The sequence below is a fragment of the Dryobates pubescens genome, chromosome 18, assembly GCF_014839835.1.
Source record: "Dryobates pubescens isolate bDryPub1 chromosome 18, bDryPub1.pri, whole genome shotgun sequence".
In the NCBI taxonomy this organism is placed as follows: domain Eukaryota; kingdom Metazoa; phylum Chordata; class Aves; order Piciformes; family Picidae; genus Dryobates; species Dryobates pubescens.
The window spans coordinates 19,711,643-19,736,322 of record NC_071629.1 but is presented as its reverse complement, the minus strand read 5'-3'; the positions used below and the strand labels follow the sequence as shown (position 1 = coordinate 19,736,322).

The 24,680-nt window shown below is 52.7% G+C and overlaps 1 protein-coding gene across 1 annotated transcript; it reads left to right on the top strand.

The window, feature by feature from the left end:
* Positions 1-1,167: 1,167 nt before the first annotated feature.
* VGLL1 (vestigial like family member 1) lies at positions 1,168-10,638 on the top strand. The gene is made up of 4 exons (XM_054169625.1): positions 1,168-1,393; positions 2,508-2,924; positions 7,366-7,425; positions 10,555-10,638. Exons 1-4 carry the CDS (start codon positions 1,174-1,176, stop codon positions 10,593-10,595), a joined length of 738 nt encoding a protein of 245 aa, XP_054025600.1. The 5' UTR covers positions 1,168-1,173; the 3' UTR covers positions 10,596-10,638.
* The last annotated feature ends 14,042 nt before the right edge of the window (positions 10,639-24,680 follow it).

Sequence of the window (24,680 nt, the reverse complement as noted above, 5' to 3'; positions counted from 1 at the left end):
TGGTTAATTCCTCTCCTCTCCTCTCCTCTCCTCTCCTCTCCTCTCCTCTCCGAACCTCTCCTCTCCTCTCCTCTCCGAACCTCTCCTCTCCGAACCTCTCCTCTCGTCCTAAGCCCAGAGTTATAAAAGATGGATGGAGTTAGAGTGAGAAATGACAGCTGGTGGATAGATGTGGCCATTTTATTTTCCAGTAGAGCCAGTGGCAGGAGCTGTTGGAGTGGGTCCAGAGAAGGCCACAAAGATGATGCAAGGGCTGGAACACCTCTGCTATGAGGATAGGCTGAGGGAGCTGGGGTTGTTCAGCCTGGAGAAGACTCCAGGGGGACCTTAGAGCTGCCTCCCAATACCTGAAGGGATCCTACAGGAAGGCTGGAGAGGGACTTTTCACGAGGGTGTCTGAAGACAGGACAAGTGTTTGAAGCTGAGGAGGGAGAGCAGGGTTAGACTGGACATTAAGAAGTCCAGAGAGTGGGGAGGCACTAGAACATGTTGCCCAGGGAGGTTGTGGATGCCTCCCCCCCTGGAGGTGTTCAAGGGCAGTTTGGATGAGGCCTTGAGCAACCTGGGCTGGTGGAAGGTGTCTGTGCCCATGGCAGGGAGACTGGAACTCAATGATCTTTAAGGTCCCTTCTAACCCAAAGCATTCTATAATCTAGGAGTTCTCAAACTGCAGCCCAGTCTAGCTGAGAGGTGTCCCTGCACATGGCAGGGGGGTTGGAATGGATGATCTCTGAGGTCAGGTCCATTCTGTGACTCTGCATCTCTTTGAGGCATTCCCTGCTTTCAAGCTGCAGTGTCCCCTCCTAACGCCGAGCAGGGTGCAGCTCTGTTAAGAGCTCACCAGCACAAGGTCCTGCTTTGAACATGAATAAGACAAACAGGACTCAGTTTGTCTGCCTGGGGGACATGGGATCCCACCACAATTCTGCAGGGTTTCTCCTTTGGGTTTACACTTTGAGTCTTTCACATCAGAAATGCATCCTCAGGAAATCTGTGAAGAAGAGGTGCATGGAAGAAGCAGAGAAGCCACGTGAAGGATCTCATCTTCTTAGCTCACCTCTGGAAGAGGAGCTCACCACTGACTGTGCTCTTGAACCTGGATAATGTTTCTTTGACTTGTCTGTTTTTCTCTCCTGTTGTCTGTTTGCTTTGGTTTTTGGCAGGGGCTGTTGCATGTTGAAAATGGAAGAGACAAGGAAGCTGTCCCCAAAGCCTTGTAAAAGCAAAGAGCCTGTGAAAACAGAATGGGGGGCTCAGAGTGTTGTTTTCACCTATTTCCAAGGGGATATTAACAGCATGGTAGATGAACACTTTTCCAGAGCTCTAAGCAACGCCAAGAACCCACAAGACCTGAGCACAAAGCACAAGGGGGAGACTGTTGTCCTGAAGAATGGTGAGCTGCTTTCTCTGGGCGTTAAGCAGGGCTGGCTGGCTTGGGGTAGGGAATTCCCCTCAGCTCTGCCCTGCTGAGGCTGCATCTGGACTATTGTGTCCAGTTCTGGGCCCCTCAGTTCGGGAAGGACCTCAGGGAACTGCTTGAAAGAGTCCAGCACAGAGCCACAGAAATGAAGAAGGGAGTGGAACATCTTCCTCATGATGAGACTGAGGGAGCTGAGGGCTCTGTGCCTTGGGGAGGAGGAGCCTGAGAGGTGACCTCATTCATGTTGATAAAGCTGTGCAGGGTGAGTGCCCAGAGGCTGGAGCCAGGCTCTGCTGGGTGCTGCTCAATGGCAGCACAAGGGACAGTGGTGGAAGCTGAGGCAGAGGAAGTGCCATGGAAACAGGAGGAGACAATTTCTCCCTGTGAGGGTGACAGAGCCCTGGAGCAGGCTGCCCAGGGGGGTTGTGGAGTCTCCTTCTCTGGAGATAGTCAAAACCCATCTGGATGTGTTCCTGTGTGATCTGCTCTAGGTGACCCTGCTCTGGCAGGAGATGAGCTTTCAAGGTCCCTTCCAGCCCCTAACATTCTTTGAATGAGAGATGCAGCATGCTTCCATCAGGAATTGTGTGCAAGCAGCAAGAAAATCCTGCTTCAAAAGCCCTGGGTTATGTAGCTGGGACTTCCTGGGTAAATCTCAGTGCCTGCTGGGGTGCTTCCCAAGCTCTCCCTGGGCCTGTTGGCGGGGCCAGGTCCTCATTTTCCAGCCAAGAGCTTTCATTCCTGTCAGATGCATGAAGTGTATGGCAATGTAATTTGTTATCTGGGTGAGAAAAAAATGCACCTGGCTAGGCTTGCAAGCATCGAAAGCCTGCCTCTGCTGGTGGCCTGTAAGCAAACCTGTGTGCTAGTTACTTGAAAGTATTGCTGCTGGTGGTTTAGTCTGCTTCGAGTGGGAGTTTGTTGAGGGGGGGGTTAAGCTAAGCATCACTCAAGTGTAGGTACTGCAAACTGAGTATGGGGTCTGGTAGCATTCCCTTTGGAACTGGCCTTGGGAAAGAAAAGAAGAAGAAAAAGGCAAGTGAGAAGTGCTGGGACTTGAGCTGTTCCTTTTCCTGTTTTTGAGCAGACAGCATGTCTCCTCAGCAGTGGAATTTCTCCTCTCACTGCCCCAAGCCATATCCGTCGTCTCCCGCGGCCAGCATGCCGAGCTCTGGGCTGAGTTTCCCGGCTGCTGGGCCTGCAGGCCAGTACCAGCCAGCAGCTCTGAGGAGCCAGCCGACCCCAGCTGCAGATTTGTGGCCCTTCCCTTCCCTTGGGACTCCCAGCCTGGCCGGCTCGGTCTATCAGCACGCCTTGCCTGAGCTGCACGCGGCGGATGAATCCATCCCCGACAGGAAATACGGTTCCCTTCTCGGCCTCCTGCAACAGGAAAGGTGCCTGACAGCCATGCAGGAATGCACCATGAAGCAACACTCAAGTTCTTCTTGTATGACTGGACCTGCCAGGTTACAAAATACAAGTCAAAGTTCAGCTCCTGGGGGAGGTAAGGAAATATTTCCTTCCAATCGCTTCGTTCTTTGATGGCATCCCCTGGAGAGAATCGTGGAATTGGCAGGGTTGGAAGGGACCTCAAGGATCAGTAGGGGTTGGAAGGGATCTCAAGGCTCAGCCAGTTCCAACCCCCCTGCCATGGCCAGGGACACCTCACACTACAGCAGGTTGTTCACAGCCACATCCAGCCTGGCATTAACCCCCAGGGATGAGGCTTCCACCACCTCCCTGGGCAACCTGTGCCAGGCTCTCACCACCCTCCTGGGGAACAACTTCTTCCTAACATCCAATCTGAGTCTACCCATTTCTAGTTCTGCTCCATCCCCCCCAGTCCTATCACTCCCTGACACCCTCCAAAGTCCCTCCCCAGCTTTCTTGGAGCCCCCTTCAGATACTGGAAGGCCACAATTAGGTCTCCTCAGAGCCTTCTCTTCTCCAGACTGAACAGCCCCAACTCCCTCAGTCTGTCCTCATAGCAGAGCAGCTCCAGCTCTCTGCTCATCCTCATGGCCCTTCCCTGGACACCTTCCAGCATCTCCAGATCCTTCCTGTAAGAAAAGAGGCTGTTCCTAAGGCTCTCAGGTTGGAGCCATCTTCAGTTCAGCTCAGAGAAGTCTTTCTCAGTAATTAAACCACGCTGTGTGCCATGGTAGCTGTGTAGCCTCCTCCAAAGCATCCACTGTCCACTTGCACAGTGTTTTACCACCTGCCTTACCTTAGCCTGGTATTTTAAGTGCCTATAAACATCACCCACGATGCTGTCAGCATCTCTAGCTTGTAGGTTATCAGGGATGGTGTGCCCCAGATGCCTCCAGATGACCAGAAAGGGGTGGCCAGGTGCGAGCCCTGAGCCCTGCCGCGCAGGGTGTTAGCGATGCTCTGAACACAGGGTGGGAAGGTTCAGCCCTCACCAGAAAGCCCAGGGATTTCTCTCCCTCCCCAGCCTCTGTCTGTAGCTGGATGGAGTGAAGGGGCTGGTGGGGGCAGCCTTGCCTTGTCCCTCCATGAAGCACTGCTGCCCTGCCTGTGGCTGCTCTCTGCAGTGGATCTCTCGGAGCTATTGCAGTTCACACAGAGGTGATGACTGTTGCTGCTTTATCATCAACAGGTGCCCAGAAACACGGAATGGCAAGGGTTGGGAGTGACATCTGGAGATCATCTAGTCCAACCCCCTGCCAGAGCAGGGTCATGTAGGTCAGGTTGCACAAGATGCTTGTCCAGGCAGGTTTGGAATGACTCCAGGGGAGGTTCCACAACCTCTCTGGGCAGCCTGGACCCATGTTCTGTCAACCACAAAGGAAAGAAGTTCCTCCTTGTGTTTAGATGGAAGTTCCTATGTTCAAGTTTGTGCCTGTTGTCCCTTGTTATGTCACTGACAAAAAGCCTGGCCCCATCCTGCTGGCAGCCATCCTTAAAGTATTGATCAGCATTGATAAGTTTTCCCCCAAGTCTTCTCTTCTCCAGGCTAAAAGGCCCCAGGTCCCTCAGCCTTTTGCCATGAAAGAGGTGTTCCAGTCTCCTCATCAGCTCCATAGCCCTTTGCTGTACCCTCTCCAGCAGTTCCCTGTTCCTTTTGAACTGGGGAGCCCAGAACTGAACACAATGGAATGAAGCTGGAGTGGGGAGATTCAGGCTGGAGGTGAGGAGGAAGTTCTTCCCCATGAGAGTGGTGAAGCCCTGGAATGGGTTGTCCAGGGAGGTGGTTGAGGCCCCGTCCCTGGAGGTGTTTAAGACCAGGCTGGCCAGCCTGATCTAGTGTGGGGTGTCCCTGCCCATGGCAGGGGGGTTGGAACTTAGATGATGCTTGTGGTCCCTTCCAACCCTGACTGATACTATGATACTATGATACAATACTCCAGATGAGTCCTCCCCAGGGCAGAGCAGAGGGAGAAGAATCCCAATCACAGGTACTACTAGCACACAGAATAAAGATACCTGGTGACTGAAGTCCATTTCCTGGGGCTTGTGTCCCCCCCAGTGTCTACATCTGCTGGATAAAATTGCTCCCTTGTGAGTAATTTCTGCCTTAGAGAAGCTCTCTGGGACAAGCTTACTGGCCAGAGCCCTGGTGCCCTGCTGGGTTACACTGCATTGCTGCTCCTGGGTGTAACCCAGAGAGTCAGCTTGGCACTGGTCTCCAAGAAAAAGGGTTGTGAAATTGTTTGGGGAGTCTGCTGGAAAAATACACTGTGTCCTACCTGGAGCTTTGAGATGAAAAGGACCAGGCATGAGAATAAGTCTTAGGTTTTGAAAGGCACCCAGCTGTGAAGCACCTGCTGCTTACCCCATTTCTGATCTGCAGCAGGAGGGATGTGGCAAAAGATGGGCTGAACCTACCTCTGACATCTGCAGGCAGGCTTACCCACACTCCTGAGGCTGTACCAAGGCTATGCCAGGATGAGGACCCCAGCTGTAGGGGTGCTGCTGACTCATTAATGCTGGAGTGCTTAATGCCTGGCTGTGCATGGAAAAGGGAGTGTGGCTGTGTCTTCAGCTGGGACACCAACCCTGACCTATAGATCACAGAATCACAGAAACATTCAGGTAGGAAAAGACCCTCAGGATCACCAAGTCCAACAGCTGAGACTGTGTGGATCTGCTGCACAGCCACCCACCCCAGACTTTGTGCATCTAATAGGCTTAACTGCTTTAAAGACACTTGTCTGGATTTCTAGGACTCAATTGAGGAAGAAGGTTTGGTGCCCTTTTCCCCCAAGGGGGCAATGTGAGCCTGTCAAGGCTTGGGAGCCTGAGGAACTGACTCCTCCATAATCATAGAATCATAGAATTGTCAGGCTTGGAAGGGACCTCAAGGCTCAGCCAGTTCCAACCCCCCTGCCATGGCCAGGGACACCTCACACTACAGCAGGTTGCTCACAGCCACATCCAGCCTGGCTGCAAACACCTCCAGGCAGGAGGCTTCCACCACCTCCCTGGGCAACCTGTGCCAGGCTCTCACCACCCTCCTGGGGAACAACTTCTTCCTCACATCCAATCTCAATCTCCCCATTTCTAGTTTTGCTCCATCCCCCCCAGTCCTATCACTCCCTGACACCCTCAAAAGTCCCTCCCCAGCTTTTTTGGAGCCCCCTTCAGATCCTGGAAGGCCACAATTAGGTCTCCTTGCAGCCTTCCCTTCTCCAGTCTGAACAGCCCCAACTCCCTCAGTCTGTCCTCACAGCAGAGCAGCTCCAGCCCTCTGCTCATCCTCGTGGCCCTTCTCTGGACACCTTCCAGCACCTCCAGATCCTTTCTGTACTAGGGGCTCCAGACCTGGACCCAGAGCTCCAGATGGGGAGATGTTTCATGAAACTAGGCTTGGGCTAGAGGTAGGGAAGCCATCCCCAGTGGAGTTTGTTGGTTTGGTTTGGTTTGGTTTGGGTGTCTTTTTGTTTGTGGGTTTTTTGTTTGATGAAAATTTCATGAATAGGAGGAAAAAAAATAGAGAAAGGAATTTCAAGAGCTTGATGTTGCCCAGCCCTCACCAGTTCCAGCCTTTTCTTTCAGGGTGTTTGCAGGGCTTGTCTGAACCTTCTGAGAGCCCCTTCACACCACAGGGGTGACACTGCACATGTGCTTATCAAGCCACCCAAAAAGAGCAGACTCCACCCCAGGGAGGTGGTGGAGTCACTGTCCCTGGAGGTGTTCAAGAAATGTGTGGACATGGCACAGAGAAAGGCAAGGAAGCTGGGGAAGGGTCTGGAGAACAGGGCTGGGGAGGAGCAGCTGAGGGAGCTGGGGGTGTTAAGTGTGGAGAAGAGGAGGCTGAGGGGAGACCTCATTGCTCTCTACAGCTCCCTGGAAGGAGAGGTTGGAGTGAGGTGAAGGTTGGGCTCTTCTCCCCAGTACCAGGTGATAGAATGAGAGGAAATGGCTGGAAATTGTGCCAGGAGAGGTTTAGGTTGGAGATAAGGAAAAATGTCTTTGCTGCAAGAGTGGTCAGGGACTGGCACAGGCTGCCCAGGGAGGTGGTGGAGTCCCCATCCCTGGAGGGGTTCGAGAAACCTGTGGCCATGGCACTTGGGGCCATGGTTTAATGCCCTTGGTGGTGTTGGCTCCAGTTGGACTCAGTGGTCTCAGAGGTTTTTTTCCAACCCAAAGAGTTCTGTGAGTCTGTGAAATGCCTTGCCTGTGTTCCCTGTGAGTCTTTGGCAAGGCCCTGGGTTGTGTGCATCTAGTCTGGCTGTGGGAGTCCCTGTTTCTTGGCTCTATCTGTTGAGTCTCCTTCTCCCTGCGCTGTGTCATGGTTAAGAACAGCTGATATTTATATTTGTGGAAGTGTCTGTTGCTGTGCCAGGCAGCACAGAGCTCCCCAGCACCTGTGCCATAGGCTGGGCTGCAAAAGCACAAGGTTCCTTTAGGAACTGCTGCCTGCTTTTAGCTCTCTGTTGAATTTCTGCTCGACTTCAGTGTTTCACTCTTTTCTTTTCAAGAGAGGAAAGCAAGCTCTTACCAAGGCTCAGAAAATCCCACTGTAAGCCAGACCAGTGCAGGTGAGTGATGAAATCAGCAGGTTTGGAGCAAACTGATGCTCACCTATGAAGGACAGGGATCTGCTGGAGGGGGGGCCAGCGGAGGGCTACCAGGATGATTAGGGGACTGGAGCGCTGCCTGGCGAGGAGAGGCTGAGGGACCTGGGGCTCTTTAGTCTGCAGAAGAGAAGACTGAGAGGGGATATCATAAATGTCTATCAATATCTGAGGGCTGGGGGGCAGGAGGGAGGGGACAGGCTCTGCTCAGTTGCACCCTGGGATAGGACAAGGGGCAATGGATGGAAACTCCAGCACAGGAGGTTCCACCTCAATATGAGGAGGAACTTCTTCACTGGGAGGGTCACAGAGCCCTGGAGCAGGCTGCCCAGAGAGGTTGTGGAGTCTCCTCCTCTGGAGACTTTCAAGCCCCATCTGGTTGCATTCCTCTGTGTCCTGAGCTAGATTCCCCCTCTGGCAGGGGGGTTGGACTCTATGATCTCTTTGGGTCACTTCCAACCCCTAACATCCTGTGATCCTGTGACAGCTGCCTTGCTTCTGCACAAAGAATTAAGTATTCTTCCTTGGCTCCTTCCAGACTGTATTTCCAAAGCTTGCTTTTCCCCCAAGATCTACACACCACCTCCCACAGAGAAGAAGGAAAACTTTGTAGTCAAATGAGAGAGTTCATTTTCTAACCCCATCTAGGAGAGCTTTTGTGGTGGTACCATCAGCCTGCCACTTACTAACACCTATTTTGCACTGGCTGTCCCAAGCTTCAGATGTTAGGAAGACAGGCCAGGTTGGTCTCTTCTCCCAGGCAGCCAGCACCAGAACAAGAGGACACAGTCTCAAGCTGCACCAGAGGAGGTTTGATCTGGATGAAATTCTTCACAGAAATAGAGATAGGCCATTGGGATGTGCTGCCCAGGGAGGTGGTGGAGTCCCCATCACTGGAGGTGTTTAAAAAGAGACTGAATGGGGCACCTGGTGCCATGGTTTAGTTGATCAGATGGTGCTGGGTGATAAGTTGGACTTGATGATCTTGAAGGTCTTATCCAACCTGGTTAATTCTGTGATTCCTTTGCATCTCAAGCACCCAGCTTCATGCTGAGTGAGGCTCCTGGTGAACCTGTGTGCTCACACTGCTGTGGTTTCACCAGCAAACTCACCTCACTGCTGAGACTTTATGCCCAAGGTACTCAACCTTCCACCTTCTCAGCTGTCTCTTGAGCCAGCATCCTACCCTGCTGGGGGTGCTTTGATGTGCAGTTGTGGTAGTTGCAGGCTATGCCTTTAAAATATTTCACTGATCTTGAACAGAAAAGTAGGAAAATGTAAAGAAATCACCACTGGGTGTGAAAAGATACAAAGATACTGCTAAACAATCCCACTGGAGACATATCTACCATAGGGAGCCCCTAGTACAGGCAGGATCTGGAGGTGCTGGAAGGTGTCCAGGGAAGGGCCACGAGGATGAGCAGAGGGCTGGAGCTGCTCTGCTGTGAGGGCAGACTGAGGGAGTTGGGGCTGTTCAGTCTGGAGAACAGAAGGCTCCGAGGAGACCTTCTTGTGGCCTTTCAGTATCTGAAGGGGGCTCCAAGAAAGCTGGGGAGGGACTTTTGAGGGTGTCAGGGAGTGATAGGACTGGGGGGGATGGAGCAAAACTAGAAGTGGGGAGATTGAGATTGGATGTTAGGAAGAAGTTGTTCCCCAGGAGGGTGGTGAGAGCCTGGCACAGGTTGCCCAGGGAGGTGGTGGAAGCCTCCTGCCTGGAGGTGTTTGCAGCCAGGCTGGATGTGGCTGTGAGCAACCTGCTGTAGTGTGAGGTGTCCCTGGCCATGGCAGGGGGGTTGGAACTGGCTGAGCCTTGAGGTCCCTTCCAACTCTAATAATTTAATGATTCTATAAGATTGGTTGTACCAAAACAACTTTTCTTCTCTCCTCACTTCTTCACTCTGGAGAGATACTAACTTATTTCTGCTTGACCTTGGCTTCATTGTTTTGGTATTAACTTCTCTGCTCCTTTCTCCCTTTTGTACAAGGAAGGGGAATGGAATGGAATGGAATGGAATGGAATGGAATGGAATGGAATGGAATGGAATGGAATGGAATGGAATGGAATGGAATGGAATGGAAGGAATGGAATGGAATGGAATGGAATGGAATGGAATGGAATAGAATAGAATAGAATAGAATAGAATAGAATAGAATAGAATAGAATAGAATAGAATAGAATAGAATAGAATAGAATAGGATTAACCAGGTTGGAAAAGACCTTCAAGATCATCCAGTCCAACCTATCACCCAACACCATCTAATCAACTAAACCATGGCACCAAGTGCCTCATCCAGGCTCTTCCTAAACACCTCCAGTGATGGTGACTCCACCACCTCCCTGGGCAGCACATTCCAATGGCCAATCTCTCTTGCTGGGAAGAACTTCTTCCTAACATCCAGCCTGAACCTCCCCTGGCACAGCTTGAGACTGTGTCCTCTTGTTCAGGTGCTGCTTGCCTGGCAGAAGAGACCAACCCCCACCTGGCTACAACCTCCCTTCAGGTAGTTGTAGACAGCAGTAAGGTCTCCCCTGAGCCTCCTCTTCTCCAGGCTAAGCAACCCCAGCTCCCTCAGCCTCTCCTCACAGGGCTGTGCTCCAGACCCCTCCCCAGCTTTGTTGCCCTTCTCTGGACACCTTCCAGCATCTCAACATCTTTCCTAAACTGAGGGGCCCAGAACTGGACACAAGACTCAAGGTGTGGCCTAACCAGTGCTGAGCACAGGGGCAGAAATCTCTGACCAGGAGGTCTCCTGTGCTGTTTATCAATTGTAAATCCCTGTCCCTATTGTCAGTCCTGTATATTTTGCACCTCTTCATTGCATCCCCTTGTAGAGTGTAGTTTTGCTTGTAAACACAGCTTCCATTTGCTTCCAGCTGGGCTGAGCTGGCAAAGTTAATGTTGGGGGAGAAAATTTCAACCCATTACACCAATGGTTTGGGGGAGTTATGGATGGGTCATCCTGGTGAGCCTGGCAAGGGCCTTCTTGCATCAGCCCCCAAGGTGCAATATTTGTTTGCACATCACCTGCAGAGACTGAGTGGATTGTGTGGCCATGCTGTTTGACTGCCCTGCTCCTCCTCTTGTCTTGCAGGCATTCAGATCCATGACAGAAGACAAGACTTGTACTTTTAGCAGCTGGATGATGTCCCACTCGACTCTGAAGGAGAAAGTTCTTGCTGTGAACTTTTATTATTTGCAACTGTGAATCAGGAAGACATGAAGTGGAGTTTGTTCTGTGCTTTTGGGTTGTTTCTCTTCCTTGGAAGAATACAATGGAAATGGAAAACCATCTCCTTTTCTTTGTTCCTTGTTTAGTAAACAAGTTCTAGTTATCTGTGGTGTTAAACCTGACAGTAGGTTTGTTGGGCAGAAATGCTCTCTACTTAGGGCTTCTCTAGGTCCCTTGAAAGGACTCCCAGCACTTTCAAATCCTTTAATCTTAGCACTTTTAATCTTAACCTTGTATCTTTTAATCTCTAATCTATTCAGTCAGCATCTCTGGAGAAGAAGCACAAGTGATGAGAGGCACAGGTGATGAGTGGTGTGTGCAGGGGTGCAGTGAGCATGAATTCAGTGCTGCAGCTTCGCAGCTTCATTTGGTATCTCCATGTTAGATTCATAGAATTGTTAGGGTTGGAAGGGACCTCAAGGCTCAGCCAGTTCCAACCCCCCTGCCATGGCCAGGGACACTTCACACTACAGCAGGTTGCTCACAGCCACATCCAGCCTGGCTGCAAACACCTCCAGGCAGGAGGCTTCCTGTGCCAGGCTGTCGCCAGCCTCCTGGGGAACAACTTCTTCCTAACATCCAATCTCAATCTCCTCACTTCTAGTTTTGCTCCATCCCCCCCCAGTCCTATCACTCCCTGGCACCCTCAACAGAAACCTGCTCCTCCACAATACTGTTTCTGGTCAGGGTGGAGGGTTTCTTGCCCTGCTGCTGGTGCCTTCATCATCGCCTTGCAGTGTGTTTGCTGCTCTGCTCGGCAGCGCTTGGCAGCCCCTGCCTGCGTTCGGCAGCTGCCATCTGGTACTGCCCACGGCTGTTTCCAGTTCCTCCTCTGAAGGCAGCAATCATGCTGGTGATGGGAGGAGGAGGGATGAGGGATGTACCCCTTTCAGAATACAGAATGCAGTATTAACCAGGTTGGGAAAGACCTTTGGGATCATCGAGTCCAACCCATCATCCAACACCATCTAATCAACCAAGTGCCTCATCCAGGCTCTTCCTAAACACCTCCAGTGATGGTGACTCCACCACCTCCCTGGGCAGCACATTCCAATGGCCAATCTCTCCTTCTGGGAAGAATTTCTTCCTAACATCCATCCTAAACCTCCCCTGGTGCAGCTTGAGACTGTGTCCTCTTGTTCTGATACAGGTTCCAGCTCCCTGAGAGCACACCTCTGCAGAGACCACTCCATAGGACAAACCTAGGCTGTTACATTTTATATCAGCAGAAACTTCTTCCCTGAAAGGGTTCTCAAAGCCTGGCACAGGCTGCCCAGGGAGGTGGTTCACTCCCCATTCCCTGAAGGTGTTTCAGAGAGGCTCAGATGTGGTGCTGAGGGACCTGGTTTAGCACCAGCCTTGGCAGAGTTAGAGAATGGTTGGACTGGATGATCTCTGAGGTCTTTTCCAACCAAAACCACTCTATGATTTTCTGGTCACTTACAGACCCTGAAGGAAACCACTGTTTGCCCCCCATATAGGATAGGATAGGATAGGATAGGATAGGATAGGATAGGATAGAATAGAATAGAATAGAATAGAATAGAATTAACCAGGCTGGGAAAGATCTCAAAGATCATCAAGTCCAACCTATCACCCAACACCATCTAACCAACTAAACCATGGCACCAAGTGCCTCATCCAGGCTCTTCCTAAACACCTCCAGTGATGGTAACCCCACCACCTCCCTGGGCAGCACATCCCAGTGGCCAATCTCTCTTTCTGTGTCCTCTTGTTCTGGTGCTGGTTGCCTGGGAGAAGAGACCAACCCCCACCTGGCTACAACCTCCCTTCAGGTAGTTGTAGAGAGCAAGAAGGTCTCCCCTGAGCCTCCTCTTCTCCAGGCTAAGCAACCCCAGTTCCCTCAGCCTCTCCTCACAGGGCTGTGCTCCAAACCCCTCTAGGTACCATTTCCAAAGCTCAAGTCCTGGAATAAATTCTTTTCACTGATGTTTTTTCTCCTGTCTTCTTCTGATGGGCAGATGGGACATAAGCTATCTGCTCTGTAAGCCCTGCTCAGAGATCAGGGCAGAGAAGAACACCCAGGTGTCAGCCATGCCTGCCTTGTGAGGAGCCTGGGTCTGGTTTTCTCTTGAGCCACAGGAACTGATGGACATTTCATCACCATGCTTGTCCCAGGACTCAGCCACCTCTTGTGTTTACAGGCCTCTTGCTCTGCCTTCTTAAGCAGGATGGCTCTGGCCCAGCTCCTCCTCTGATGGTCAGATAAACCTTGTGGGTGGCTTGGGAGCAGCGTAGCTGCCTCAGCTACTCCACCCTGCTTTAGTCACTCATTAGTCCTGTTAAAAATAGTCCCAGACTGCAATGATAAACAAGAGAGGCTCTTGTGCTGTTAAGGCAAAAAAACATCTAAAGGTTAAAAAAACAACACCCCCCCCCCAAAAAAAAACACCCAACCCAACCACCACCCAACAACAACAACAACAGCAAAGGGTCAGGAATGCTGCTGGGTGAGTGTCCCAGAGCTTCTCTGGCCTCTTCTGGGTGTTCACTGCCTCTCTTCCCCACCAGCCCAGTTTTTCACTGGAGGTCAGCCTAATTCTGAACCATCCCAGAGATGTGTTTGCATTTATCTTATACAGAAGAGAGAATAGAATACAGAATGAACCAGGTTGGAAAAGACCTTGGAGGTCATCGAGTCCAACCTATCACCCAACACCATCTGTTCAACTAAACCGTGGGACCTCGCCAGGCTGGGCAGATGGGCAGAGGCCAAGGGCTTGAGATTGAACACATCCAAGTGCCAGGTGCTGCACATTGGCCACAGCAACCCCAGGCAGTGCTACAGGCTGGGGGCAGAGTGGCTGAGAGCAGCCAGGCAGAGAGGGACCTGGGGGTGCTGGTTGACAGCTGGCTGAACATGAGCCAGCAGTGTGCCCAGGCAGCCAGGAGGGCCAATGGCATCCTGGCCTGCATCAGGAACAGTGTGGCCAGCAGGAGCAGGGAAGTCATTGTGCCCTGTGCTCAGCACTGGTTAGGCCACACCTTGAGTCCTGTGTCCAGTTCTGGGCTCCTCAGTTTAGGAAAGATGTTGAGGTGCTGGAAGGTGTCCAGGGAAGGGCAACAAAGCTGGGGAGGGGTCTGGAGCACAGCCCTGTGAGGAGAGGCTGAGGGAGCTGGGGTTGCTTAGCCTGCAGAAGAGGAGGCTCAGGGGAGACCTTCTTGCTGTCTACAACTCCCTGCAGGGAGGTTGTAGCCAGGTGGGGGTTGGTCTCTTCCTCCAGGCAACCAGCACCTGAACAAGAGGACACAGTCTCAAGCTGTGCCAGGGGAGGTTTAGGCTGGGTGTTAGGAAGAAGTTCTTCATAGAAAGAGAGACTGGCCATTGGGATGTGCTGCCCAGGGAGGTGGTGGAGTCCCCATCCCTGGAGGTGTTCAGGAGGAGACTTGATAGGGTGCTTGGTGCCATGGTTTAGTTGATTAGGTGGTGTTGGATGATAGGTTGGATACAATGATCTTGAAAGCCTCTTCCAACCTGGTTTATTCTATTCTATTCTAAGTGCCTCATTATTCCTAACTAAGAAGCAAAAAAGTTGTCCTGTATGCACTCAAGCTAGAGGTGGCAGTGCTTTGGTGGGGGGCTGGGCAGAGCCCAGGGTCTCCAGCCACAGCCCAGGGGAGCACCAACTGGTGGTGATGCTAACAGCAACATATCACAGAATCACAGAATCACCAAGGTTGGAAGGGACCTCAAAGATCACCAAGTCCAACCTGGCACCACAGACCTCAGCTGGGGGAATGAGTCTAGCTGGTGGTCCTCACCTAAGGGAGGACATGTATCCTCCCTTTCAGAGAAGGGACCCCAGCCTCTTGTTGCTTTTATTCTTGTTCAGGTGCTGAGCTGTCCCATCACAGGTGAGTAAGGCACACCTCATGTACCCATGTGGCATGCAGCAGCCCTCAGTAAACATTTGCTCAGCACTGAGGTTTTTGAACTCTCTTGTGGTTTTTCAGCTTCTTTTCTGACAGTGTCTGCCAAGCAGGACAGACCTGCTCCTGGTGAGGGGCTCAGAGTCCCACAGCCAGGCTGAGACCTGTCCAGAGCATACCAGCAGTGGTCAGTCTGCAGCTGGCTGAACTGAGTCAGAGAATCACAGAATCACCAAGGTTGGGAGAGACCTCAAAGATCACCAAGTCCAACCTGTCACCACAGACCTCCTGACTAAACCATGGCACCAAGTGCCACATCCAATCCCCTCTTGAACACCTCCAGGGATGGGGACTCCACCACCTCCCTGGGCAGCACATTCCAGTGGCCAATCTCTCTTTCTATGAAGAATTTCTTCCTAACACCTAGCCCAAACCTCCCCCGGCACAGCTTGAGACTGTGTCCTCTTGTTCTGGTGCTGGTTGCCTGGGAGAAGAGACCAACCCCCACCTGGCTACAACCTCCCTTCAGGGAGTTGGAGAGAACAAGAAGGTCTCCCCTGAGCCTCCTCTTCTGCAGGCTAAGCAACCCCAGCTCCCTCAGCCTCTCCTCACAGGGCTGTGCTCCAGATCCCTCCCCAGCTTTGTTGCCCTTCTCTGGACACCTTCCAAGCACAAGCCCTACGAGGGGCACCAGGGGAGGTTTAGGCTGGGCATTAGGAAACAAAATGTCACTCCAGGAGTGCTCAGGCACTGGCACAGGCTGCCCAGGGAGGTGGTGGAGTCAGCATCCCTGGAGGTGTTCAAAAGCTGTGTAGATGTGGTGCTTGGGGATATTGGCTTAGTGGTGGACTCGGGAGCACAGGGTTAATGGTTGGCCTCAATGAGCTTGAAGACCTTTTCCAGCCTAAATGATTCTCTAATTGTGTGAAATTAAGGCAAATCCAAGTGATCTGGGAAGAGGCAATTTCTTGGGGAGAGTGAAAACGGTGTGCTGCAATCTAGGAGCCATCAGCCCTGTTCTCCTCTGCTGTCTGGTTTAAAACCCTGCATGCTTTGGACTCAAGGCTCTAACCCACTTAGCTGCTGATCCTCTGAGACCTTGCTACTCCCTTCTGAGTTACCACATACTCTTACCCTTGGAGGATCTCAGCAGAAAACTGGTGCAGAGCAGTGGTTTTGTTGCCTGGGTGGGTGGGAGGAGGCTGCTGTCCCCATTTCAGTGTCACACAGGGTGCCACAGAGCTGTGTGTGACCACACCAGCAGCATTGCTCTGTGAGAAACCCCTGGCTGTGGCTGCAGCAGACAGATGACAATTGCTTTGCTGAGGAGGTGCAGAGGTGACCAAGGGGTTGGAAGGCAGCAGCTGGGCTGCAGCACGGGGCCGTGGGGCTCGCCAGGCCAGCTCACAGGATGCTTTTGGCTGGTTGGAGCCATAACAGAGCTGGCTGACCCCAGGAGCGGCTGGGAGCCAGCTCAAGTGTGGTGCTGCCCAAGGCACAGCCCAAGGAGAGGCCCCCATGAAGCCAGCTGAGCTCTCAGCCCCACGCTGCTGGGTCCCACCACTGCTGCTGCCTGGTTTCTCAGCGGTGGTTAAGCTGGGTGCAGCACTTCCCATGAGCAAGGCTGCTCCCACGAAGCCCTCAGTGCCCTGAAAGGTGGCTTCTTCCCCAGCTTTCATCCTCAACTCTGGACCTTCATCTCCTCCCACTGTCCCAGCCTGGGCTCTGCAGGCTCTTGATTTGGGTGGGAGCAGAGCAAAACTTGTGTTTCCCTCATCCCTCTTTCTCTGTGTGGCAAAGAGCAGGTACAGCACAGGGCTAGATGAATGTTGTGAGACAATTTCATGCTGACACACAGCAGCATTTCATCCCCTGCTTGCTACCATCCCACCTGAGATAGGGATGCAGTAACAGCTAGGTCCCACAGTTAGAACTGTAGAGCTATAAAATGGCTTGGGTTGGAAGGGACCTCCAGTGTAGTCCGATCCCTCCCTGCAGTCAGCAGGGACATCCCCAGCTAGATCAGCTTGCTCAGATCCCCATCAAGCCTGACCTTGAATGTCTCCAGGGATGGGGCCTTCACCACCTCCCTGGGTAAACTGTCCCAGTGCTCCACCACCCTCACAGTAAAGAACTTGTTCCTAATGCCCATTCTAAATCTGCTCTACCTGTTTCAACCCACTGCCCCTCACCCTGTCACTACAAGCCCTGGTAAAAACTCTCTCCCCAGCTCTCCTGTAGCTCCCTTCAGCTACTGGAAGATTGCTTGAAGGTCTCCCTGGAGGCTTCTCTTCTCCAGACCCAACAGCTACAACTCCCTCAGCCTGTCCCCATAGGGGAGGCTCTCCAGCCCTCTGAGCACCTTCATGGCTTCCTCTGGATCCTCCCCATCAAGTCCACATCCTTTCTTCATTGAGGGCTGCAGACCTGGCACAGTGCTCCAGGTGAGGTCTCACTAGAGCAGAACAGAGCAGAGGGGCAGAATCACTTCCCTTGACCTGCTGGTCATGCAGATGACTACAGAGCTTCTCTCCTCAGTGCTGTGACTCACCCAGGTCAGCTCCCAGCACTGTACAGTAACCAGAGAAGTGTCACTTTGGCTACATCCCTCTGCCAAAGGGAGAAATAGAGCGGATGGAAGGAACCTGAATGTACCCAGCACCCAGTGGGCATCTGTGGGAACTGACCATAGCTTAAAATACTCCTGCACTGTCTCCTTATGCCTGGAAGGCTGCCCAGGGAGGTGGTGGAGTCCCCATCCCTGGAGGTGTTCAAGAGGGGACTGGATGTGGCACTTGGTGCCATGGTTTGGTCATGAGGTCTGTGGTGACAGGTTGGACTTGATGATCTCTGAGGTCTCTTCCAACCTTGGTGATTCTGTGATTCTGTGAAGGCTGCAAGTGACTCCACTGGCTGTGGAGAAGCATCCCCACATCTGCTAGCCTGTGTTCATAGGCTTGGAGATGAACCAAGAGGCAATCACAGACTTATAGAATGCTTTGGGTTGGAAGGCACCTTGAAGATCATCAAGTTCCAACACACTCCCATGGGCAGGGATACCTCCCACCAGCCCAGCTTGCTCAAGGCTTCATCCAACCTGCCCCCCAGGGAGGAGACATCCACAGCCTCCCTGGGCAACCTGTACCAGTGTCTCACCAGCCTTACTGTCAAGCATTTCTTCCTAATCTCCAGTCTCAATCTCCCCTCTTCCAGCTCAAAGCCATTGCCCCTCATCGTGTCACTACACACCCTTGCCAAAAGTCCCTCCCCAGCTTTCTTATAGCCCCCTTCAGCTACATGAAACCACAGAGCAATGCTTTGGCCTTGCAGAAGATTCAACCCTTTCTTGAGCTGTAGAGGTCTGTTGCCAGGAAAGCCTTGAAAGGTTGTTTTGCTCAAAGCTTTGTGGACCCCATTCAGCTACTTGGACCCACAGAGAAGCCCTCACCTCTGGCTGGGTCTGGTTGTGCCCCTGGAAGCCAGGAGCTCTGGGTTTGTGGAGGCTGTAGAGCTGTGTGGTGTAAGGCAGGAAAGGCAGCTTCTCAGGAGGGCAGGGGGGACTGCTCCTACTAATTCTTGGCACCTAAGGAAGCTTTCCCAAGTCTCAAGCTGTGCTCTGGACCCATGATAGTTAGCAGAAGTTGCCACGTGCAGCTCCCCAGGCTGAGGAACGTGGTGTGCAATCTGGGCGCTGTACTCAAATCACTCCAGAGGGAGGAAAAGGTGAACCACAAAGGCTAATTAATAATGATGTGCAGCTCCAGCTGGACTCCATGAGGGATAAAGGGGAGGGGTGGGAGGTGGTGTTTAAAGCAGAATAAGGAGATGTGAAGGCCAGTCTCCTGGCTTTAGTGAGGCTGTCGCAGAGCTACGCCCCTTGAGATGTGTGATAGCAGCCCAGGGCCACCTGGCACACATTGTTTGTTGCTGCTGGATTTGTGCCATGTTTTAACAAAGGATTAGCATCAGGGCATTCTTTCTCCCCTGCCTAGGGCTGCCCATTGGTTGGTAAGTGTGCAACCAGCAGCCAGGAGTCACTTTGCGCCCGACTAGCAAAGAGACTTTGCTGGGACGTCACCAGCCAAGGCTTCTGCATAGCCCAAAGGTGAGTGACTTACCCAGAGCAGGAGGGCTGGAGCAGGGGGGGTAGGGGGTGGCTCCACTCTGCTCCAGGCAGGATCCAAACACCCTCTCATTGACCTCTGTGTTTGCCAGCAGAGCGTGGAACAATTGCCCAACACCTGCCCTGGGTGATTTGGATGCTTTGCCTGGTGGTGTCTGTGCTGGGGTGAAAATTCCACCCCCCAACGCTAACTTTGGCAGACCAGCTCAGCTGGAGGCAAATGAAAGCTGTATTCACAGGCAAAACTACAATCTACAATGAAATCCAATGAAAATAATAGGGTAGGGTAGGGTAGGGTAGGGTAGGGTAGGGTAGGGTAGGGTAGGGTAGGGTAGGATACTGTGGTGACAGGTTGGACTCGATGATCTTTGAGGTCTCTTCCAACCTTAGTGATACTGACTGTACTGACTGTATACTGACTATAAGGATAGGATAGGATAGGATAGGATAGGATAGGATAGGATAGGATAGGATAGGATAGGATAGGATAGGATAGGATGGGATAGGATGGGATGGGATGGGATAGAATAGAATAGACTAGACTAGAATAGAATAGAATAGAGTAGAATTAACCAGGTTGGGAAAGACCTTCACGATCATCAAGTCCAACCTACCACCCAACACCATCTGATCAACTAAACCATGGCACCAAGCACCCCATCCAGTCTCTTCCTAAACACCTCCAGTGATGGTGACTCCACCACCTCCCTGGGCAGCACATTCCTTGAGTCCTGTGGCCAGTTCTGGGCTCCTCAGTTTAGGAAAGAGGTTGAGTTGCTGGAAGGTGTCCAGAGAAGGGCAATGAGGCTGGGGAGGGGTCTGGAGCACAGCCCTGTGAGGAGAGGCTGAGGGAGCTGGGGTTGCTTAGCCTGGAGGAGAAGAGACTCAGGGGAGACCTTCTTGCTCTCTACAACTCCCTGAAGGGAGGTTGCAGCCAGGAGGGGGTTGGTCTCTTCTCCCAGCACCAGAACAAGAGGACACAGTCTCAAGCTGTGCCAGGGGAAGTTTAGGCTGGAGGTGAGGAGAAAGTTCTTTCCAGAGAGAGTTGTTAGCCACTGGAATTTGCTGCCCAGGGAGGTGGTGGAGTCACCATCCCTGGAGGGGTTCAAGAGGGGATTGGATGTGGCACTTGAAGCCATGGTTTAGTCATGAGGTATTGGGTGACAGGTTGGACTTGATGATCTTTGAGGTCTCTCCCAAGCTTGGTGATTCTGTGATTCTGTGAAGCCTACTGGGGGTGCCTCAATGCCCTCATCCAGATCATTGCTAAAGACATTGAAGAGAACAGAAGGACAGAAACAAACCAAAATCCAAACCCAGTCTGGTGAGAAGGGTTCTCAGTTTCACATCCAACCCCTTTTGGTCACTGACAGCTCCTCTGCTGCAGGGTTTACCCAAACCTACTCCTGCATATTCATCCATCACAGCCTTAGCTGTCAGCTGAGGCAGCCTCCAGAACACACAGCAAGAGCCAGCTAACAGCTTTGAGAATCCTGCCAATGCTTAGAATGACTTGACTCATTTAATTGCTTAAATGCAGCCAAAATCCACTTTAATAACAGCCTTGTCTCTGAAGAATATGTCCCCACACAGCACCCCAACAGAAGTACTCTGTTTGACACAGCAAAGTGAAGCTGCTCCTCTGGCAGATGCTCCCCTACATATGTGGTGATTTCATCACAGATTTCTCTCCCTCCTTTCAAAGAGAGCTCAGAAAGATTCAGAACACAACCCCAGAGCTGCTCAGACTGAGCCAGGTTGACATCAGGCACTCATTTTACCCCTTTGGTTGTGCCTGGAGAGATGTGCAACACTCCTGCTCTTGTTGACAGAGCCAAAGTGGGAGGCAAGGGCAGGACTGAGGCAGCTTCACCTCCTGACGCACTGCTGCCTGTGGGGAAATGTGTATCCCTCTTCATTAGTATCAAAGTCAGAATCAGGCCAGAGATCCTTGGGGTTTTGGTCTGCATCACATTATAGAATCCTTAAGGTTGGAAAAGACCTCTAAGATTCATCAAGTCCAACCCAACACCACCATTCCCAATAAACCATGCCCCAAAGGTCCATGCCCACACATATCTTGAACACCTCCAGGGATGGTGACTCCACCACCTCCCTGGGCAGCCTGTGCCAATCCCTTCAGGATAGAAGTTCAGGACAGACTGAGGGAGCTGGGGCTGTTCAGTCTGGAGAGGAGAAGGCTCCAAGGAGACCTTCTTGTGGCCTTCCAGTATCTGAAGGGGGCTACAAAAAAGCTGGGGAGGGACTTTTGAGGGTGTCAGGGAGTGATAGGACTGGGGGGGATGGAGCAAAACTAGCAATGGGGAGATTGAGATTGGATGTTAGGAAGAAGTTGTTGCCCAGGAGGGTGGTGAGAGCCTGGCACAGGTTGCCCAGGGAGGTGGTGGAAGCCTCCTGCCTGGAGGTGTTTGCAGCCAGGCTGGATGTGGCTGTGAGCAACCTGCTGTAGTGTGAGGTGTCCCTGGCCATGGCAGGGGGGTTGGAACTGGCTGAGCCTTGAGGTCCCTTCCAACCCCGGCAGTTCTATCATTCTATGATGCTATGGTTGGATCCAAGAGATGCCCATTGTGTGCTGTTAATCAGCTATGGGCCTTCCATTTGAGTCCTTGCAGGCACAGTGAACCTCAAGCACCATCCTCCTGGGAGATGTCCATCCATCCTTGCCATGCAGGGAAGGAAACTTGCTCGGCATCTTCTCCCATTGAGCTCAGCTCAAGGGCAACACAAGAGCTCTGTGTTGGTACTGACACCTCTGCAGGGTCATGTGAAGCCTGGGGCTCGTTCTTCGAGCCCTGAGCCGTGTGCTTCTCCCCTCCCTGAGCAGCTCAGTGGTTTTGGGGGCAGCAGCAGAGCAAGAGGTCATCTCTACCACTGAACCCTTCTGAGGATGCTCGCAGTCAGTGCTCGGAAATGGAACCCGGTAAACATTAGAAGAAGGTTGGCTTTGTGGTCTGCTGGAGTTTTGCATGGGTGGGCACTGTGGTGTGAACCTACTTTCAGTTCCACTGATGTTCTTGCCTTTGAGTCCCCTTCTCAAAGATCCTGACAGCCACCCCCGACCTGCACGTTCTTACTGCTGTTTCACACGCTGCAGGAGGGAACTGGAGGGGATTCAGCCTCCTGCACCAAATCCAGGCAGTCACTTAGGAACTCTCTCTGCAGCATGTGGCACTGCCACAGACCTTCGTGGTCCAGGGAGGGCAGTGAGTAAAGGTGGGAGGGGGTTGTGTGTGCAGCAGCTCTGAGCCTCGCTGCTGCACTAAGGAATTGTCGGCTGCAGGAACGCAGCTCAGCTCTTGGAGAAGGAAGGGGAATTCACTGCTCAGGAAGCCAGGAAGAGTTCCTGCTCCTCAGGAAATGTATTGCAGCCTAGGAATTGAATGGGGCCTTGGGGAGACTGGGGATTGAATGGGGCTGTGGGCCTGCATCAGGAATAGTGTGGCCAGCAGGAGCAGGGAGGTCATTGTGCCCTGTACTCAGCACTGGTTAGGGCACACCTTGAGTCCTGTGTCCAGTTCTGGGCTCCTCAGTTTAGGAAAGATGTTGAGATGCTCCTCAGGTCAAGAAGGACATTGAGAGACTTGAAGGTGTCCAGAGAAGGGCAACGAGGCTGGGGAGGGGTCTGGAGCACAGCCCTGTGAGGAGAGGCTGAGGGAGCTGGGGTTGCTTAGCCTGCAGAAGAGGAGGCTCAGGGGAGACCTTCTTGCTCTCTCCAACTCCCTGAAGGGAGGTTGTAGCCAGGTGGGGGTTGGTCTCTTCTCCCAGGCAAGCAGCACCAGAACAAGAGGACACAGTCTCAAGCTGTGCCAGGGGAAGTTTAGGTTGGAGGTGAGGAGAAAGTTCTTCCCAGAGAGAGTTGTTAGCCATTGGGATGTACTGCCCAGGGAGGTGGTGGAGTCCCTGTCCCTGGAGGTGTTCAAGAGGGGATTGGATGTGGCACTTGGTGCTATGGTTTAGTCATGAGGTCTGTGGTGACAGGTTGGACTTGATGATCTTTGAGGTCTCTCCCAACCTCTTTCCACCTGTATACCCACCAGATCTCTCCACCTATACACCCAGGTCCAACAGGTTCCGGATGCCGGCTGGCTGCTGGCCTGAGGTGAGCCCTGGGGAGGCTGGTGCTGGTGGAACCAGCTGGGATGCATTCTGGCTTTGCTTTCCTTCCTCTCAAAGCACTCTGCCCTGCTGCCAGGAGGGTTTCCCCAGCTCCCTCTCTGAGGGCTGGCAGCACCCCACTGCGACGTGGGCAGAGTTTCTTGTGGCTCAGCAACGTGGCTCATCATTTCTTGACAGCTGCACGTTCATCTTCCCCTCCCTGAGTGCTGGAGGGGAAATTATCCTGTTTTCTCTCCCTCTGGTTACTGCCATTTGGGTGTTTTCCCATCTGGGGTTTTTGTTTCTTCGCTGTGTTTTGCAGCAAATGGCCATTTCGGGGTGCAGGGCTCCCTGGCTGCATCACCTCTGTGTAATAGTTCCCTCCAGGTGTGCAGGGAGGGTTTAGGGCAAAGAGTTTTCCACTCCAGAAGGCAGGTTGCTTTTCTGCTAAGGAGGGAACGAAAGCCTCTGGGGGTTGGTGACTCATCCAGGGGAGTGAGGGGAAATCACAGAATCAAACAGCTTGGAAAAGACCTCAGAGCTCATCAGCTCCAACCTATTACCTCACACCTCCTGACAGCTAAACCATGGCTCCAAGTGCCACATCCAAGCCCCTCTTGAACACCTCCAGGGATGGGGACTCCACCACCTCCCTGGGCAGCACATTCCAATGGATAACAACTCTCTCTGGGAAGATCACCTCCAGCCTAAACCTCCCCTGGTGCAGCTTGAGACTGTGTCCTCTTGTTCTGGTGCTGCTTGCCTGGAGGAAGAGACCAACCCCCACCTGGCTACAACCTCCATTCAGGGAGTTGTAGAGGGCAATGAAGTCACCTCTGAGCCTCCTTTTCTCCAGGCTAAGCAACCCCAGCTCCCTCAGCCTCTCCTCACAGGGCTGTGCTCCAGCCCCCTCCCCAGCCTCGTTGCCCTTCTCTGGACACCTTCAAGTCTCTCAATGTCCTTCTTGACCTGAGGAGCATCTCAACATCTTTCCTAAACTGAGGAGCCCAGAACTGGACACAGGACTCAAGGTGTGCCCTAACCAGTGCTGAGCACAGGGGCACAATGACTTCCCTGCTCCTGCTGGCCACACTGTTCCTGATGCAGGCCAGGATGCCCTTGGCCTTCTTGGCTGCCTGGGCACACTGCTGGCTCATGTTCAGCTGCTGTCAACCAGTAACCCCAGGTCCCTCTCTGTTTGGCAGCTCTCAGCCACTCTGACCCCAGCCTGTAGCTCTGCATGGGGTTGCTGTGACTGAAGTGCAGCACCCAGCACTTGGACTTGTTCAGTGCCATCCTGTTGGACTCTGCCCATCCGTCCAGCCTGGCAAGGTCCCTCTGCAGAGCCCTTCTATCCTCTAACAGATCAACATCTGCTCCCAACTTGGTGTCATAAATGGGAGAAATAGTGGGACAAATGTCCTCCCCTGCCTGGGCTTACAAAGAGCTTCTCTGGAAAGGAAAAGGCTTAAAAGGTTTAAAAGGTTGAGCCACTGGGACCGCTGGTGAGGAGGTAGGAGAGAGTTTGGGGCTGAGGCTGTGGTGCTCCCAGCTGTGTGAGGTGCTGGCCCACCAGCCAGCTCCAGCTGTGGAGGTTCTGCATGTGTGGTGCACACCAGGACTGCTGCCCAGGAAAGCCAAAGGTAAAAGGAGCTGCTGGAGTGTTTCAGGACTCCCACCTCTCACAGCAGCTTCTCCACTGCTCAGGCCTGGACTCAGTAAGCTGTGAGCTGGGGCTGGGGTGCCAGAAGCCTTCTGCTTCTGGATGGGTGTTTTCCTTGGTCTCTGCAGCTGCATCTCCTTTGCTTTGCAGTGCTGGGAAAAGGGAGCAGCCTCGGTGGCCAGGATTTAGTGCAGG